This window comes from Silene latifolia, unplaced genomic scaffold (genome assembly GCF_048544455.1).
Source record: "Silene latifolia isolate original U9 population unplaced genomic scaffold, ASM4854445v1 scaffold_350, whole genome shotgun sequence".
Classification (NCBI taxonomy): Eukaryota; Viridiplantae; Streptophyta; class Magnoliopsida; order Caryophyllales; family Caryophyllaceae; genus Silene; species Silene latifolia.
Window position 1 is genome coordinate 61,692 of NW_027413280.1, and position 21,048 is coordinate 82,739.

The 21,048-nt window shown below is 38.0% G+C and overlaps 1 protein-coding gene across 1 annotated transcript in view; it reads left to right on the top strand.

The window, feature by feature from the left end:
* The window catches only part of LOC141639349 (oxoglutarate-dependent flavonoid 7-O-demethylase 1-like), a 48,843-nt gene extending 28,034 nt beyond the window's left edge, over positions 1 to 20,809 (top strand). Inside the window, exons 3-4 of the mRNA XM_074448499.1 lie at positions 19,889 to 20,216; positions 20,422 to 20,809. Coding sequence (XP_074304600.1) covers positions 19,889 to 20,216; positions 20,422 to 20,658 — 565 coding nt within the window. The 3' untranslated portion in view covers positions 20,659 to 20,809. The remainder of the gene's footprint in view (positions 1 to 19,888; positions 20,217 to 20,421) is intronic.
* The last annotated feature ends 239 nt before the right edge of the window (positions 20,810 to 21,048 follow it).

Genomic DNA, 21,048 nt, shown 5'->3' on the forward strand with positions numbered 1-21,048 from the left:
TTGAGCAGGGAGAAGCCGGTATTTTTCGAAGGACTAAGGACTAATGGGGTATTTATAGTGGGGATTAGGTGTAGGAATTAGGGTTAACCAAGGGCTTAAATGACGATTAAGTCCCTACTTTATGAAACGCCGGTATTTTTGGAAGGATGGGCATCTTTCTTGAAGCTTGAAGAAACGAAATTGTCTGCCTGGGAATCCGTGCGTCTTTAGCACGGGACGGGCGGTTTCTGTGGTCTCTGCCCGGGCGTCTTGGAGTGAAGACGGGCGTCTTCTGGAGTTGCTGCCCGGGCGTCCTGGAGTGAAGACGCACGGATTGTGGTGGTGGAGGACGGGCGTCTTCAGGACAATCCGCACGGATTGCTGTGCAGTTTCATTTCTTCTTCTTTTCTTCCTTTTTCTTCATAAGATCCTTGGGGATTTCCCCGGGGATGCAAGGATCTTTTCTCATCATTGCCCATTTACTATAGTATGTACAAAGGCCTTCTAATCTTGTCTCTCCTTGATGCTTGGTCATTTGAATTCAATCAATTTAGTCTTGTTTTGCCATGAAAATGCAAGGTTTGCCCTCCTTTCCTACCAAGGGATCTAAACCTCAAAGAATATGCAAAACAAAGAACTAAAGACAATAAATGACCCAAATATGCACTAAAAAGCATGGGAACAAGGCTAATTCGGAGACTAAATATGCTCTAATTATGGTCACATCAATAGGAAAGATAAATAAATCATGTGATAACGGAACTTACACCTTTCAAAACGTGTCCCACTTTACTACGACCAAACACGACATCGTAGTAAAGGAAGCACGAGGACAACCCATAACCAAAATGACGTACTGGACTGCCGTCAATGTACAAATGCTAAATCAACCATAAAGAGTAAACCACGATCTGCTGGTAGGACAGCTAAATAGCATCACGCTCTCGGGATACAACACATACCCCGACAATCATCGGACTACAACACATAGCCGATATAAGCAGTCCTAGCTTAAGTACAGTACCGGCCTTTCGGTAACCCGACACTATACTCTCGGAATACAACACATATCCAATTCAACGGCTACGGTAACTTCCCGTAACCCCGAGACTCGTAACCGGGCTACACCACATAACCACGGCCAAGTAAATTCAATCCGGCCACCTAATCCACGACACATGAACTAGGATCCGAATTGAAACGATCGTAACAAATGAGATTGATTACCACTAGTATAGAATGACAAACACACTTAGACTCACTATACTTACATATCTAGCATGGACTAACCATACAATCCAAAGGTGGAAACAACTACGAAATACGGGAATGGGAATAAACACACTTAAATACGAAAATACCACCATGTATTGGCCGACCAATCTATCTAGCATCTCGTACCTATTCCAACATAATTAAAGTACATATACGGCCCATAATGCTTACTGTCTCACCTGCAACACAGTACAAATATAGCAAGACAATTCCACAAAATAATATACCATTTTATTTTATCAAAACCGCATCCAAAACAATCGCTACCTGCCAGTATACGCCGTCTCAACTATACAATACTCTATCTAGTATCCGACAATCTCTACATGTAAATATAAATCGTCTCAACTATACAACGGACTAACTATTATCCAAAAACGATACTTACACGCTAGTATACACCGTCTTAAATATACCACAACTAAACAAGATCCCAAATAGCATCCCAAAACAATCCCTACATGTCAGTATACACCGTCTCAATTATAAAACAGATAACCAGCATTCGAAATAAACATATTTTACAAGTAATATCGAGTAACCCGTCATCGTTACCTTTTTCCGATCGAACTAGTCCTTCATGACTAACAAATCTTATACAAGACCGTCTATCTCAGCATCTACAACCGTCTTATAATAAATAAAGCTGAAAGTATAAATTGGGTTTGTAAAAATACATGACAAAAATGAATTTTACTTACAACGGAGTGATAGAAACGATAAGAGCAGCACTATGGAAGGAAAATCATTGGTAACAGATGACAAACGAAGTGGAAGAATCAATTTAAAATTAAAAAAATTGAAACAGAACGTAAAAGAAGAAAAAAGAAGGGAGAAGAAAGGATGATGCGTGAGAAAATGAGGGAGCAGCTAGCTAGCTAGCTATTTATTATACGTACGTTTCTTCATCGTTAAGAAATTTCGCTAGTTTTTAAAACCGTCTCGAGTTAAATTAATCCGATTTAAGTAAAAGTTTGAGAAATAAACGGAATCAATAATTAATATATTTACTGAGTGAAAATAAAAATAAACTCAGTTTATTAACGGAAATAATACGAAATCAGATCGAATTGGAATTCTTAGTGATTTTTACTAAATTAGCGGAATTTAACGAAATTGGTTAATTTAGCGGAACAAACTCAAAATAGCTAACTAGACGATTCTTCTCAAGTCCGTCTTGAACCCACTTAGCTCGACTTTCATAAAGAACTCTTAAAAGGAACATAATTTATTAACGATTATCAAAATTTAACGTAACGAATTATAATGAAATTAATTAATTAGCTGAGAAAATAAATATATAAATCGTTAACCAACGTAATTAAATACAAAGTAGCAATACAAATAATTTTATCCAACTTAATAAAATACGGGGTGTTACAATCACCTCAGGGATTCACAAATCCAAACATGCCTCTCTTTGATGGCACGACAGATCCCTTTGACCACATGAGCCAGTACAAGCAGAAAATGATGATGAAGAATTGTAGGACAAGTAAAAGAAGCATGTATGTGTAAAGGGTTTGGATCCACACTTTGTGGCCAAAGATCTGACTCGACGGTTCGTAAGCTTGCCTAACAGTCAATATCCACGTTTGTCGACTGGTAAACGCGTTCACTCGTAGCGATTCATAAGCGGTAGGAAGCCACGAAGCATGCGGGGACTTGTCTGTAATTGTTCGGGAGTGGTGAGACCATTGGAGAGTATAACATTAGATTCAACAATGAGAAGGTGGCAGTACGGGAATGTGACGTGTCAAAAGCAATGGACGCCTTCAGGAGGGGCCTACATCATGAGTTTGGCCTGTATATGAAGTTAACTATACACCCTTGTCATAGTTTTGAAGCGGTGCAAGAGAAGGCAGCAACTGCAATAATATTGGAAGAAGATATCCTAGCCAGAGCCAGTATACCAAGTACGCCAAGCGTATCCAGCAAATCAGCCATGGAGAAGTCAGGTAGAAAGAAACCCACTAGCAAGAAGGATGAAAGATACAGGCCATATGGTAGGGGAGTCAACAGAGTGGACAACAGAGAAGAAAATCAGCAACTCCCCACACTGGCAGAATATGGATTCACAACTGGCGCCGGAGGAATCCTGAAAGCATTCTGAGAGATGGGAGATGGGGTAAGATGGCCCAGGCCACCAGTAGAAGGACAAACATGGTGAAAGGACAGCAAGAAAAAATGTGAGTTCCATCATGACATCGGGCATAACACGGAGGATTGATACACACTACCTAGGGAGATTAGACGCCTGTATGAGCAAGGAGAACGGAGCCACCTATTACCACGTGGGGGCAAGCAGCAGGATAAGGTACGCTCCGCAAAACCTGCAACTCCACCTACATGCACCAAGATAATAAACGTGATAACTGGCGGCTCAGACTTAAGTGGATTAACATATTCAGCAGCCAAAAGGCGTGCTACTAAGACTAAGGGAGATAGACCAGAAAATTCCTTCAGAATTTCTCATAGTGACCTACCTACTGTCGATTTCGACGAAGGGGATGTACATGACGGACAGGAACATCATGACGCACTCATCATAACTCTGTCAATGGCCAACTGCACAGTTAGGAAGGTCCTGGTGGATACTGGTAGCTCGGTCAATTTGATCATGCTGAAAACCATAGAAAACATGGGGTTCAGCGAGAAGGATTTGCAGAAGAAGACCATCCCGCTGGTAGGGTTCAGTAGAGAGACAGCCAACTCGTTGGGCGAGATAGTGATTCCAACCTACGTGGGAGGAGTCAACAAACATGTAAGGTACTTGGTCATAGATGGACCCTCTACCAACAACGTTATTCTTGGAAGACCATGGCTGCACCTGATGAAAGCAGTTCCCTCAACATACCATCAATGCATAAAGTTCCCCACGCCATGGGGAGTAGAGACAATACGAGGAGACCAGAAGGAAGCTAGAGGCTGCTAGAAGAAAGCGTTAAAGTGCACAGCTAGCCCTCCAGCATAGCAATTACAGAAGCACCATGTTCAGGACGAATACATTGAGCCTCCAGCCAAGGAGTTGAACCAGATCAACTTGGACAAGCTGCACCCAGATAGAACTGTGTTAATAGGGGCAAGGTTCACGGGAGACCTCAGACAACGCCTAAGTGAATTCTTACAAGCCAACATGGATTTTTTCGCATGGTCCCATTACGACATGATAGAAATAGATCCGTCCATCATAACACACAAACTCAGCGTGGACCCAAAATACAAGCCCATCCAGCAGAGACGGAGAACGTTCGCAGCTGAAAGGAATAAGGTGATCAACCAGGAGGTAGACAGCCTGCTAGCAGCAAATAAGTATGCGTAGACTTCACCGACCTCAACAAAGCATGTCCTAAGGACCCCTTCCCGCTACCACACATTAACGCAATGGTGGATGCGACAGCTGTACATGAAATGTTGACATTTCTAGATGCTTGGACTGGTTACAATCAAATCAAGATGGATCCAACAGATTAAGAGAAGACAGCATTCATGTCCGAAAGAGGAATATACGGCTACAATGTCATGCCCTTCGGCCTGAAAAACGCAGGGTCCACATATCAAAGGCTGGTCAATCGTATGTTCAAAGAACAAATAGGAAGAACCATGGAGGTATATATTGACGATATGGTGGTAAAGTCAGAGAAAGCTACTGATCACATGCAGCACCTGGCAGAAACATTCAGCATCCTCGGAGAATAAAAAATGAAGCTAAACCCGTCCAAATGCACCTTTGGAGTTTTCTCCGGCAAATTCTTAGGCTACATTGTTACTCAAAGAGGAATAGAAGCCAAGACAGAAAGCGATTAAGGTCAGTATTATTTGGAGTCACCAGAAAAACCAAAGGATATACAAAGGCTAGCTGGAAAGTGGCAGCTTTGAGCAGGTTCATCTCAAGATCTTCGGACAAGTGAAGACTATTTTATGATATATTAAGAAAGAGCCAGAAGTTTGAGTAGAGGCGACCACGAGAAGGCATTCAGGGAGCTGAAGCACTACCTCAGCACCCTACCACTGCTATCAAAATCGGAGTAAGGAAAACCATTGGTCCTTTACCTAGCTGTCACAGAGGTAGCAGTAAGCACAGTTCTGGTCAGAGAGCAGGACAAGAGCAAAAGCCAATCTACTATGTAAGCAAGTCTCTGCTGCCAGCAGAGGCCAGGTACACATCTCTTGAAAAATTAGTACTAGCACTGGTAATTGCATCTTACAAACTGCGCCCCTATTTTTAGTCCCACACCATACATGTTGTAACCAATTACCCATTGAAATCCGTAATGAGGAAGCCTGAGCTGTCAGGCAGAATGTCAAAGTGGTCCGTACATCTTAGTGGATACGACATCAGGTTTGATTCAAGAACATCAATAAAGTCGCAGGCACTGGCAGACTTTGTGTCAGACTTCCGCCCAGCTATCCATAATCTAGCAGACGAAGAGATCCTAACCCTCAAATGGAACAAGGAGGCGGAAGTCTGGCAGATGCACATCGATGGAGCCTCTAACCAAAAGGGGGCAGGTGTAGGACTAATCCTGTGATCACCGCAGGAGGATCTGATAGCATAAGCAGTGAGATGTGAATTTAAGGCAACTAACTATGAAACAGAATACGAAGCCTTAATATTAGGAATGTAGCTAGCCCTGGAGTTGGGAGTCAGGAACCTACAAATATCCAGTGAATCTTTGCTAATAGTTAATCATGTGAATAATGAATTCATAGCTAGGGACTCAAAGATGGATCGCCTACTTAAAAGTGACGAAGGAGCTGAAACAGAAATTCAAAGATTGCTTGCTTAAGCAAATCCCCAGAGACCAAAATGTGGAAGCAGATGCCTTAGCAACCCTGGGGGCAACCTTTAAGCCAGACGAACTGTCTAATATCCCCATCACGCACATGCTGGAACCTTCTATCCAAAAATTAGAAGAAGCGGACAGAGGAGAACTGGAGGACCAGCAAGTAGGGCAGCGGTTCAATCAACTACAAATGGTCAGGCGGGTGTTCAGCCAGATAATCAGCGGGATGGCCAGACAGCTGCCCAGCCCGACGATCAGCCAACTGATCAAGCAGATGACTGGGACTGGCGGACGCCATACCTAAATTGGCTGCGGCACAACAAGCTGCCAGATGACAAGAAGGAGATAAGAGGTTTTAAAATGAAAGCCTCCAGATTCATACTAATTGACGATGTGCTTTTCAGAACATCATTGGCAGGACCCTATTTACGGTGCCTGGATAAGCAAGAGGCACAGATTGTGTTGCATGCGCTCCACAGTGGCGAATGAGGAAACCATGTAGGGGGCAGGAGTCTGTCAAATAAAGTCCTCATACAAGGCTACTTTTGGCCCACAATGAGGGCAGACTCGGCAGAATATGCCCGCAAGTGTGACGCCTGCCAGCGATCAGCGCCAATGATCCATCAGCCAGTAGAGCCCCTACATCCCATCATTTCTCCCTGGCCATTCATGACGTAAGGAATGGATATAGTGGGTCCTCTGCCTAGAGCCACAGGAAACAGAATATGGATGCTAACAATGACAGACTATTTCTCCAAATGTATAGAAGCAGAAGTATTCACAGAAGTGAAAGATAAACAGGTCATCTCTTTTATCAAACGTAATATCATCTGCAGGTTTGGAATCCCGTCAGAAATTATATGTGACAATGGATCACAATTCATCTCAAACGATGTGGAGGGATACTGTGCCAGATGGAACATCACTCTGAAAAAATCAGCACCAAGGACTCCAAAGTCCAACGGGCAAGCTGAATCCAGTAATAAAATCATCATGGATAACTTAAGAAGGAGGCTACAGGAGTTAGGAGGAAAGTGGACAGATGAATTGCCACTAGTGTTATGGTCAGACAGAACGACATCAAAGATAACAACAGGCCAGACACCCTTCAGCCTGGTGTTTGGCGCGGAAGCAGTAATTCCATCAGAGGTTCTAGTTCTAACTCACAGGTATGGATGTATGATAGGGGAACTGAAGAGTGCAGAGATGATCAGGAGCCTGGACACGATAGACGAGCTGCGAGCAAGTGCTAAAATACGTCTGGCTGCCTACAAGAAGTCAGTCGCCAGAAGTTACAACAAGAATGTAAAAGTCAGGTTCCTGGAGGTAGGAGACCTGGTTCTCCATGAAGTGTTCCAAAACACAAAAAATCGTAAGGCGGGAAAATTCGCCTATAAGTGGGAAGGACCGTACCAGGTAGAAGGCGTTGTTGGCCATGGAGCGTACAGATTAATGACCATGGACGGTCAAATCATACACAAGCCATGGAACATACTTCACCTGAAGAGGTATCACTTTTAATAATAAGTAGAGTTTAGTGTACAGAGTAGTGTATTAAGAAAAGCAAAAAAAAAAAAAACGGTAGTAGGCATACTACCAATTTTGTGTCGTTTTCTTTTTCTTTTATTTCTTTAAACATTAAAAACGTTACTATTGGAGTTGTGTGGTCTGTAAGCTTGCTGGGACCACAATTGCTCTGGCACCCCATGAGACAGCATCAGGTACTTCACATCGCTCTAATAAGATTTTGTATTTTCAGGCTTCTTTAAATGCATCACTCTGAACTCTAATATCTATTGTACATTGAAAATGTAGCTAGCAGGACTGTCAACTGCAAACGCGGGGTGACAAGGCACATGGCACTCCAACATGCCTAACCTAAATTTCTCTATTAGGAGCACCCTCACCAGGCGGCCTGTGGAACTTACGAAAGGGAGCCTGGCTGACAGCTGATAGCTCATCCAGCTACCCTGGATACCACCCCCTGAACGTAGCTCGCAATCAACGCAATTAATCAGGGCCCCAGCATGCATGCACACATATATAGAGCGCAGGGATCTCTGAGCTACCAGAATCCTGCAACGTCCCATTGGTCCTAGAATGACGATAAACTTGTCTAAGGTACGCCCCTGTTGGATTTAAACATGATGAACACCTTGCGTTATGAACAAGGTTAAGTAGTCAGAATGCGGCACACGCCTAAATCAGTCATCAGACTGACACGGCAGCTAGCTGAGTCTAAATCGGCCTCTTCAGGCTGACTCGACTGGTCTAAATCAGCCTCGAACATTGACAAGGCCACCAAACCCAAAATGCGGCGTACGCCTAAATCAGTCATCAGACTGACAATGCAGCTAGCTGAGTCTAAATCAGCCTTTTCAGGCTGACACGACTAGCCTAAATCAACTAGCATGTTGACATGGCAGCTTCCTAAGGTAAGTGTATATGTAAGAAACAACACACACAAGATATTACGAAAATAAACTTGCCAAACTAAGGCAAGGGGCATTTCGAAAATTGGCCTCTTCCCAGGGACCGAATCTCATACATATGAGTCAGTTCACCCAGGGAGATGGTGCTGCTGGTGTTCTGGCTGGCCGACAGTGAGTAAAGAAGGACCCTCCAGATGTTGGCTAAAATTTGGGCCATGGTGAAATTATTGGTACGGAGAAAGTCTTGCATAAGTTTTGGGAAAGGCAAGCGAAGATCGTATCTAAACGGGTAAAGGTAGAAGCAGAACCATCCTGGTCGGGCGGCGTCTGCCTTTTGGCCTGGTTCTGGGATCGCTATTTCGATCCCATCGCCGAGACCTAGCAATTCCTTTATTAAAGGAATGTCGGCGGTGGTAAGAGAGGAGTTGCAGTCATGGGGGTGGACGAAGAGATTACGAGAAGGAAAGGTAGGGTCCGGGTTTTGGTCGACCGGAGCGGAAGTTGAAGCGGTGTGATGGTCTTTACCCATGGTCGGAGGAAAGAAAAAGGAAAAGATCAAGAGAAGATTGAAGGGAGTACCTGGTGAAGAACGGCGGCGAGAGGGGCGGAATGCGGCGAGAGGTCAAAAGGAAGAAGAACGGTTTTGAGAATGTGAGAGGTTTTAATTTTTGAGTTAATGAAATAAAGAGGGGAGTTGAGATTATAAAGGAGGAGAGAGAGAAGGGAGCACGAGAAATGAGGAGAAGAGGGAGGGGTAATGATGAGTGCTTGGGAAGATGTGCAAAAGACGGCGCGAGATTTGAAAATGATCTGTAATTCCTTATTCGACGCCTCGAGACGTATCTCACAATGAATTAGGGGCAAACTGTTTGGGCCAAAATCCGCTTATTGGCCTGATAAGGGATCGGTCCAGGTAAGTTCATCTAGCGAGTTGGGCCAAGGAGCATACAACGATGAGAAAGCCCGCAAGTAAAGAAAGCCCGCGTGTTGAAAGTCGCCAGGGAGATTTCAGGGAGATTTCAGGGAGATTTGGGAGACTAGAGGAAGAAGATCTGTTTTTGGAAAGAGTTGTGATAGAACTAATATTCCTTACCATAAACCGGGTAGGACATATATAGGGTTCTTACCCTATCAATAGCCAAAGAAGCAAGCAAGAAAGGCATTCGAGATCTCACGCATACACGCAACATATTGTGCTAGCTAGATTTACACTCCATCTCCATTGTACTCATTCTCATATTAACAAGCTATAGTGCAATCCTTGGAAGGTACTGTCCCTTCCCGCGATCGTTTCCCATATTGGGTTTTCCGCATCACCAAATCTCACGTGTCAACCTCTATCTACATATTTAATTCCTTTATTTCATATTAAACACAAATATACATTCAATACGCAACGAGTAAGACCGCATTGACCTTGCATAACTTAATCCGGTAAAACATTACCAAAATAGTACACAAATATTGAAAAATAATTTTATAATTCTAATAGGAAGATTGTAAATGATTAATTATTTCCTAATTCTAATAGAAAAATTGTAAGTAATTAATTTTAAAATTTAATTAAATGTTTTAAAAAAGATGGAGATTACCACGTCGCTCGAAAAAAGCCTCAAATATATATTTACTAGATTTAATGCTCGTGCGATGCACGGGCCTATTTGTACTTTTTTATTCTGTATAATGTAGAAATAAAAAAAAAAAAATCTATAATCTAAGATATCTTGTAAAAACTCTTTTAAAAAAATAAATAAACCTATCCTCACTCTTATTCATTGAAAATTCTACATTTTACAAACTTTTGTTCCTTCATTTTGAAAAATATAACAAATTTAATGAATAACAATGAATTTACTAAAATAATTAATTTGCAAAAAAGATGAAAGGAGTTGTCTTATAGATAATGGTTTTTTTTTTTATGTGTGCTCTTGGAGTACTTATCAAGTGAGAAAAAGGAACATACATCGGATGTACTACCTCCAACTTTTTTGTTTTTGAGCATATATGTATATTTTTTGAGTTTATTATCTCAAACTTTATTTGTTTTTGAGTATATGTATATATTTTTTGAGCTTATTTAGATTTTTCTTTTTTTTCATCAAAACTCAAATTTTACTAAATTTATATGTAATGTTTTTGAGTTTTATTGTAATTTTTTAGATCTTAATGTTTAAGTGAATAAGCTCAAAAACTTTATAGTAAAACTCATAATTTTTTAAACAAAACTCAAAAATTTTATTATAATGCTCAGAAACTATAGAATTGGTGGTAATACATCAGATGTATAATCCACCTACTGTTATCAAGTTATCAATGTAATTTAAAAAGAAAGATTGAAAATTCAAAAAATGATTTGCTTACTTAAATTTTCTATAATATATTTTCCTTAAATTTTCTTTTTAAGTTGTTTTATATGTGCCCTTAAACAAAAGTTATAATAAACGGGATATGTATCACCGAAGTAGTATTTGCTTTAGTTAAGTATTGTGGTTTTGTACTATTTATTATCTCATAAAATTTAGTAATACATGGACGCCATATGCTTTGGACTCGGCGGAGTGATGTATGGAATGGTTGTTACCGATGTATTTTAAAATTTCTTATAATGTTTAATTTAGAATTTCATCTGAATACATATACATACTCCGTATAAAATCTACATTAAAAGCTTGAAACTTGTCAAACTATGTACTATTTTAGATTCATGTAAATACTACTCCGTATTTGATCACAAAATTTTTCATTCCAATTCCAATTTCATGATATTCTGCTATGAGAGAGACAATTTCAAATAAATTATCACCGAATAACTAACTGTATATGGCAATTATAAAGTTTGAACGAAAACAAATGTGAATAATATGGGAAAGCAATAAGAAATCTAAGGTCAGCCAACATGGCTGCGTCTTATCAAATCGTTAAGAATAGAACTACACACACGTTATATATCCGTTGCAAATAAAACAATAAAGCCAATGGTAAAACAAAGAAATTAAAAATCTTCAAAATCGATAAGAATAGAACTATACATACGTTAGCAGCTCATGTGGTGAAAACTAATTCTTGTTTAAGACCATCTTAACTTAAGACGGTTCTCGAATAGAACTACACATACCTTATATCTCCGCCTGTAAATAAAACAATAAAGCCAATAGTAAAACAAAGAAATTAAAAATCTTCAAAATCGATAAGAATAGAACTATACATACGTTAGCGACTCCTATGGTGAAAACTAATTCTTGTTTAAGACCGTCTTAACTTAAGACGGTTCTCACACTCGAGTACAACAAAGGGAGAAATAAAAGAATCTTGTGAGAGGTCTTAATTTAAGACGATTTTAAGCCAAATTAACTGAAGATCTTATACAATATTATACGCTAAGATGATTGTTCATGTATGTAGAACATGTTTTATAGAAGATAATAAACTTCAAATTAAGGTGTCTTTTATGTTTGATGAACTAAAAATTTCGAGATTTCTTACCTCGATAACTATGTTTTAGAAATGAATCCATATCCTAAAAGGTGGACAAAATAAAAAAAAAATTATGTTAGTATACATCAAATGCCATTACAAATTGCAACGACTAAAAATGTATGTATATCCTAATAATTATCATAAAAATTAACCATGAAAAGTATACTACAAAAAATTAAATATAAATAATTATTTGCATAATAATCTTAATACAACTTCCTAAATTCTATGCATTAATGGAAAAAAAAAGAGAGAAATCAGTATGCATGAAAATCTCAGGAACCACGTATCCTTATATATATTTTTTCAGTGAGAATTTGAGTTGTATTCTACTCCTATTACAACGATTAATACAATTTGCTAGTTGATGAACTTAGGAATTCGTGTGTGTGATGATAATCTTCTAGTATTAGTAATTGTATTTTATATTATTATATTATTTGCTTTAAAATAAGTGTTATGTAAAAGTTGGACTCTCTGTAATCACTCGAAAAAAGTTTCCTCTATTAATATAGATAGATAGATAGATAGAGTGTTGCTCTTTCATGTACATAATTTACTTAATCATGGACGACATTTACCACTTTACCCCTCTCATCTCAACATCTCTCTTCAATTTTCAATTAATTTCAATTCTCTCTTTCAACTTACTCTCTCTCTACCTTTCAACCACCAACACAGCTGCTGCCACCCAACCACTGATCCGCACCACCAACATTGTCGAAAGCTTAAGTGTCAGACAAAAAGATTAGATTCAAACAATAGACTAGAAGGAAGACAAGTTACCTAGTTAAACGCAAATCTGACTTATCAAAATCAATGTAGAAATTGAAGGTTAACAATGAAAAATGAAAATCCATTTCGCTTCCTAGTCGGTTATCTTTTCATTTTTAATGGCTACATACTTTGTATCAAAATGCTAGTTTTAGGCGTGACTGGCTACTATTGTTAATATGTAAGTTTAATTCAATTCTTAATCATGTATATTCCAATTACTAAATGAATATACGATATATAAACTACGGAAGCGATAAATAAAGATCGAGAATTAAACCTCCAGCCATTGCTAATCGGTATTCCTGAACAGCTTTTAAATCCCAAATAAAGAAATAAACCCGTTTCCGATATAAACCATGCTGCTGTAAAACCCATCTGCTAAGTGTGCTTTTTCTGATTTCGGTTCCGAACCCTCCTTCTCACTGATTTAGATGGTGTATATTTTCTTACGGGAGAGTAGGTTTGGTGACCTTGTTAATCAGAAATTATGTTGTACTTATACTGATTTTGCCATCAAAAATCAATTGCAACTATAGAGGAGTGAGTGGTGGTCAACTGAGGGAAGTGGGGAGGCAAAATAGGACAGTTTTACTTCATAGTTTGACTGTCAGTTTATGGGCCAAAACTTTAGGATTTTTCATAAACTTAATAATTAATAATGAAAAATCTAACATTCTCCCACTTGGCCCATTTACGCAAGAGAAATTTCATGTACGAATCATAGCGACGAATTCTCTAGAGCGAGAAATAATCTTCCATGTATTATAATACACTTAGTCTCTCACCACTCACACTTAACTTAATGAACAAACCATATGTTTACTCTAGGTCAAAACATAATGATATTTCTCAATAAAAATAAATAACCAAAGTATGTACGTACATATTCCGAAATGAGAAAATATCTAACTAAATGAAAAATTTCAATACAATAAATAAATGTATCACATTATGGAACCAAGTCCCATATTCACTACATGACCCTTGAAGCCTTTAGGTGGCATGCCTTTAGTCAAGGGATCAACAATCATTAATTCAGTGCTAATGTGTTCTATGATCACTTTTTTTTCCTGGACATGCTCTTTTATGGCCAAATACTTAATGTCGATGTGTTTACTTCGACTTCCACTTCTATTATTCTTAGCCATAAATACCGCAGCTGAATTATCACAATACATTCGAATTGGCCGACTAATAGAGTCAACGACTCTTAGCCCAGATATGAAACCTTTGAGCCATACACCATGTGAGGTAGCCTCAAAACAAGAAACGAACTCGGCCTCCATAGTAGAAGTGGGTGTCAATGGTTGCTTAGTACTCCTTCAGGATACAGCTCCGTCAGCTAGCATAAACACACATCCTGATATGGATTTTCGTGAATCAATGCCGCCAGCAAAGTCTGAATCGGAGTACCCCACCACTTCAAGATTATCAGTCCGTCTATACATAAGCATGTAATCTTTGGTACCCTGAAGGTACCTCAACACTTACTTTGCAGCCTTCCAGTGATCAGAACCTGGATTACTCTGATATCTGCCTAATACTCCAACAAAGATATGCAATGTCCGGGTGCAGTGGACTTGAGCATACATAATGCTACCAACAGCTGAAGCATATGGAACATCTTTCATTTGTTCCCTTTCTAAATCATTCCTGGGACACTGGTCTAATCTGAATCGGTCACCTTTCACAATAGGTGCTACACTTGGTGAACAATCTTTCATTCTGAATCTTTCAAGCACTTTGTTGATATAGGCCTCCTGAGACAGGCCTAAAATGCCTCGGGATCTATCTCTATGGATCTTAATGCCAATGACATAAGATGCCTCGCCCATATCTTTCATATCAAAGTTATTTGAAAGAAATTGTTTCACCTCATATAGAAACCCCTTATCATTGGTTGCTAGCAAAATGTCATCCACGTATAACACAAGGAAACAAATCTTACTCCCACTGACCTTATGATATATGCATTGGTCCATGATATTTTCTTCAAAACCGAATTAAGAAATTACTTCATGGAACTTCTTATACCATTGACGGGAGGCTTGTTTCAAACCGTATATGGATTTATTTAGCTTACAAACCAAATGCTCACCATCTTTAGAGGAGAATCCTTCAAGTTGTTTCATGTAAACCTCTTCCTCTAAATTGCCATTGAGAAATGTTGTTTTCACATCCATCTGATGTAGCTCGAAGTCAAAATGAGCTACTAATTCCATGACCACTCGTAGAGAATCTTTCTTTGATACAGAAGAAAATGTCTCCGTGTAGTCGATTCCTTCTCTTTGAGTGAACCCTTTAGCAACGTCTTGCTTTATGTCTCTCGATTTTGCCATGTGAGTCTTTTTTAGTCTCAAAGACCCACTTACATCCGATGGTTTTACACCATCAGGCAACTCGACGAGATCCCAAACTCGATTAGACGCCATAGAGTTCATCTCATCTTTCATAGCATCCATCCATAAGTTTGAATCTGTAGAACTTATGGCTTGTGAAAATGACATAGGATCATTATCAGCTCCAACATTGCAATCCGATTCTTGTAGATATACTTCATAGTCATCAGGAATAGCCGATCCCCTTTCTCGAATAGATCTTCTTAATGGAATTTGTTCAACCTCACGGTGAACTTCTTCCTCATTATGATCCACCCTATTTTGATCGCCATTTTGTGGAATTTCTGTATTTGGTTGTTGAACCTGCGGTCGAACTTCAGGACCGTGAACAATAACCAACCTGTCACTTAAAACAGAGGGTGAAGCTTCATGTTGATCCTTTTCAGGTTCAACTTCTATAGTACTCCCACGGATTAAGTCATTCTCTAGAAATTTTGCGTTTCTAGATTCCACAATCCTTGTACTATGAGACGGACAATAGAACCTATAACCTTTGGACTTTTCAGCATATCCAAGGAAATGCCCACTAATATTCCTTGGGTATAGTTTCTTTTCTTGTGGGTTGTAAATTCTCACCTCGGACGGACATCTCCAAACGCGTATATGTTGCAAACTCGGTTTCCAACCTTTGAATAACTCAAAAGGCGTCTTTGAGACGGCCTTGGAAGGAACCCGATTTAATATATACGCAACCGTCTTTAGTGCATCAACCCACAAAAATGAAGGAAGTTTAATATTACTTCTCATACTACGCACCATTTCAATTAATGTCCGGTTCCTTCTTTCTACTACACCATTCTGATCCGGAAAACCGGGCATAGTGTATTGGGCAACAATCCCATGCTCTTGAAGGAATTTAGCAAAAGTACCAGGTGCTTGTCCATCCTCGGTATATCTACCATAGTACTCACCACCTCTATCTGATCTCACAATTTTAATATGCTTACCACATTGTTTCTCTACTTCAGCCTTAAACAATTTAAAGGCATCAAAAGCTTCGTCTTTGGAACGAAGTAAGTAGATGTACATATATCGTGAATAATCGTCAATAAAGGTAATTAAGTATCTCGGATCATTAGCGTTCATGTCCGGACAACAAATATCCGTGTGTATGATTTCTAATAGGTCAGAACTCCTCTTAGCACCTTTCTTAGATTTGTTAGTTTGCTTTCCCTTAATGCAACTAACACAAGTATCAAAATCGATAAAGTCTAAAGTACCAAGTACCCCTTCCTTTACCAATCTTTTAACTCTCTCAATGGAGATGTGTCCCAATCTCCGGTGCCATAACATAGAGGACTCCTCATTCATAATACATCTTTTTAAACCAGTATTAATATGGATAGTGTTTTGAGTGGTATCATTTTGTAAATAAAGACGATATAAATTATCAGACAAAATACCATAACCAATAACTTTAGAATTTCTGCAAATAGTGAAACCAGAATTCGAAAAATTAAAGGTAAATCCAAACGGTACAAGCCTTGAAATTGAAATTAAATTCCGAGCAAAATTCGGAACATAAAATGTCTTATCCAAAACCAAAACAAAACCACTATTCAAAACAAAACTGCATGACCCTACGACCTCCAAGTTCGAGCCTATCTGGTTGCCTGAATAGATAGAGCTTTCACTTGCCACTGGTTTCCGCAGATTTGTCATACCCTGCAAGGTATTCGAAACATGGATTGTAGTACCAGAGTCAATCTACCAAGTATTATGAATAACATTAACCATATTAGATTCATAACAAACAAACGTATGAAAATTACTTTTCTTTTTAAGCCAAGCCTTGAACTTTATGCAGTCTTTCTTCATATGCCCCATCTTTTTACAAAAGAAACATGAAGACTCGTTCTTAATGGTCGGCTGAACAGATATCTTACCCTTTCCCTTATCCTTATGGTGACCCTTCTTATTACTAGATGATTCTTTATTAGTACTAGTAGTTAGGTTCACCTTTTCGCCCTCCTCCAACAACAACCTCCCCTCCTCTTGAACACACATGGTCATTAATTCATTAAGAGACCATTTATGCTTATGTGTGTTGTAAGAGATCTTAAAGGGGGCATATTGTGCTGGGAGAGAACACAAAATGAAATGTACTAGGAAAGAGTCAGACATAGTAACTTCCAATACCTTAAGTTGGGCTGCAATATCCCTCATGCGCATGATGAAATCACGCACTTCTTTAGTAGCATTGAGCTTCAAGGAAGTAAATTTCATTATTAAGGTGCTCGCCAAAGCCTTATCAGAAGTTTCGAACTTCTCATCTATTGCTTTAAGAAGGTCTCGGACTTTAGTATGCTCCTCGACGGAACCTCGGATACTAGCACACAATTTTGTCTTTATGAACATCGTGCAAATATAGTTTGATTTCTCCCACTTTTCACGATGGTCTACTTCATCTGGTGTGCTAGTTTCCTTTACCTTAGTCGGTTCATCATGTTGTATAGCATAATCGAAACGCGTGAATCCTAAATTCAATAGAACTCTTTCCTTCCACACCTTAAAATTATCACCAGTTAATTCAGGAACGTCTATTTTGATATCAAAGGAACTTCCAGGTAAACTTGCTGCAAATTTTAAATATACATGCTTAGTAATAAAAATTTGAGACTTTAACTTTATCACAACTTACCAATGTAAATTACGCTTATATGAATCTAGTGACATAAACTTGCCTGTGGGCTAAAGTCTACTCAAATTAGATGCATAAAAAAATAAACTTTATGATGAAACTATCAAATTATATTCATTTCTCAACTCCTGTGAGTATATTAAGAAACATAATTCAATATGACATCCTAATTAATCACACAAATATAATAAGATTCCTGTGGGTAAGTCTCATCACATTACGTATAATTAATTACAATAAAATGTCTAGTTTCCACATGCGATTTCGAATAAAATTTAATCAATTAGAGATGTTGTGGCTACTCCCTAACTAATAAACTTAAAATCGCTTGACATTTTAAATCATTAATATATATACTGAACTTAATGTATATAAAGTCTACTGTCACATTTAAGAACACAAGCTCTCATAAAACACATGCCAAAAAGAAAAAAAATGTACAATGCATCACAAAAGTTACTGTAGCAGATGAGGGTAGGCATTATAAAAATCACATGTAGAAGAAATAATGCTCCATGTAAAGTATAACAGTATTAATCACATTATAAATGCATAGGTACTGACTGTACGAAATATACATGTGCAAAGAAATGAAGAAAGACAGGCTTATGTGATCAGACCATGTGACAAGATTACACCAAAGAGCGAGACTTTTCAATAGTAAAAATATGAGTCACTATAAAATTATATGCATAAAAGCACATCAGACAAATCATAGCACGTATTACAGTATAGGGAATAAATTTCTATGGCTCATTAAATAAATCATATGTACTGATAACTAGAACCATATGACCCATTACTTTATCAAATTTCTATGATATGTCGACATCATCAATATGGATGCCATAGCAAACAAACAAAAGGAAAAACTTTTCCATGTGTCGGGCTCTAGAAAAAGTGCAAAGGACACAAACAACTATATATATATATAGTCTTATTAATTAATTGAAAAGAATATAAGACAAAGTCCAATCATGCCTTCTTCTTCAACCTTCGGACGATGCACAATAACCAAACCCAGAAAACACAAAAAAAAAATTCCAGATTTAAATCCCAAAAATGGAACAAGATCATAAACAAGCCCATAAAACGACTTTCAAAAGAAATACTCAGATTCCGACGAAAAACCAAAATTAGCAGATTAATATATCAAAGACGGAATTGAAGACGGAAATTCAACAAGCAAGACAGAGGCAATATACTCGCTCTGATACCAAATGTAAGTTTAATTCAATTCTTAATCATGTATATTCCAATTACTAAATGAATATACGATATATAAATTGTGGAAGCGATAAATAAAGATCGAGAATTAAACCTCCAGCCATTGCTAATCGGTATTCCTGAACAGCTTTTAAATCCCAAATAAAGAAATAAACCCGTTTCCGATATAAACCCTGCTGGTGTAAAACCCATCTGCTAAGTGTGCTTTTTCTGATTTCGGTTCCGAACCCTCCTTCTCACTGACTTAGATGGTGTATATTTTCTTAAGGGAGAGTAGGTTTGGTGACCTTATTAATCAGAAATTATGTTGTACTTATACTGATTTTGCCATCAAAAATCAGTTGCAACTATAGAGGAGTGAGTGGTGGGGAGGCAAAATAAGACAATTTTACTTTATAGTTTGACTGTCAGTTTAATGGGCCAAAACTTTAGGATGTTTCATAAACTTAATAATTAATAATGAAAAATCTAACATAATAATTTAATATAATTTGTGTAAAGGATCCCTAAGATAATTTTCAAACCCTAATTTTTAAATTGATGCTTAAATTAAAGATTCTATTACACTTGATATGTTTGTGAATTTGATGCATAATTCTTCAAGTTGCCAAGAATTTGATTGATTTTTCCTAGAGTAATGGGAGATGAGAGAATTTTTTTGTCTTTTAGAAGAAGGGTAGGTGATGGAAAGAAAATGAAAAAATGTACATGAAAAAGTAAAACTTGTATATGAAAGAGCAACTACGAATATTGATGATTGTAGACTTGTAGTAGATTACATGTAAAACCAACTCATTACTTAAGAAGCGGGCTTAAGATTTGGTCTCACATGTGAGATCGTCTCATGGTAGATAAAATTGTACTCCGTAATATATGTATAACGAATGTGTGTAGGGAGATATTAGATGAATATGCTGTCGGGATGAAGAAATTACTCGAAAATTTGCTGAAAGCCATAGCTAAGTCATTGGATGTAGATGAAAATGGCTTTTTAAGTCAGTTTGGGGAAGACGGCATTACGTTTACAAGATTCAACTTTTACCCTCCATGTTCATCTCCGGATAAAGTCTTTGGGCTTAAACCACATTCTGATGTAACAATGATTACTATCCTTGTCCAAGACAAAGACGTTGAAGGTCTTCAAGTTTTGAAAGATGATCAATGGTATAAAGTTCCCATTGTTCCTGATGCCCTCTTCATCAATGTTGGGGACCAATTGGAGGTACATTCAGCTCCCCTAACACAACCCTTTTAACAACTGAAAATATAAATAACCGAATCTGATTAACATAGGAACTATTCCATATGTTTGATTAAAATAACCTCACATGTACTGATCAAATGTACGGAATTGGAGTAAACGAATAGAGTACTAATTACTATACTGATATATATATATATATATATATATATATATATATATGCAGATAATGAGCAATGGAATAATAAAAAGTGTAGTACACAAGGTGGTGATAGATAAAGAGAGGGAAAGGATATCTGTGGCTGTCGCAAGTATACCATCCCCAGACAAAGAGATAGGTCCACTAACTCATCTAATTGATAGAGAGGGAGCCCAACTGTACAAGAAGATCACCAATTATATAGCCCTTTTCTTGCAACATATTGCTAGAGGAGAAAGAGCCATCAATGCTCTCAAAATGTAATTCCTATTTCCTACTGTATTCAATTTATGTTATTTCTGATTAGGTTAATGATACCCGGGTGCCACACTCAGATGATAACAAACTCATTCGCATATGATTACAATAAGAAATAGTGTTTCTGCTAGTTTAACTATTAATACTGCTCATATTTCAGATTTGAAGTCAGCCCTTTATACAAAGCTTACAGTAATTAATTATACAGCTGCAATACTGTATATACAACTCAAAGATATCACTTGAGAAAAGGCCAAAGAAAAAACAAAGTTCATTTGGTACGAGTTTTTTTTTCCGCAGTACATTTATTAACAAAAATAAAATTGCCGGTTTTACAATAAACAATTTATCATTCTTTTTATTCGTATAGAACGTATTGAAGTGTATCACTATTGT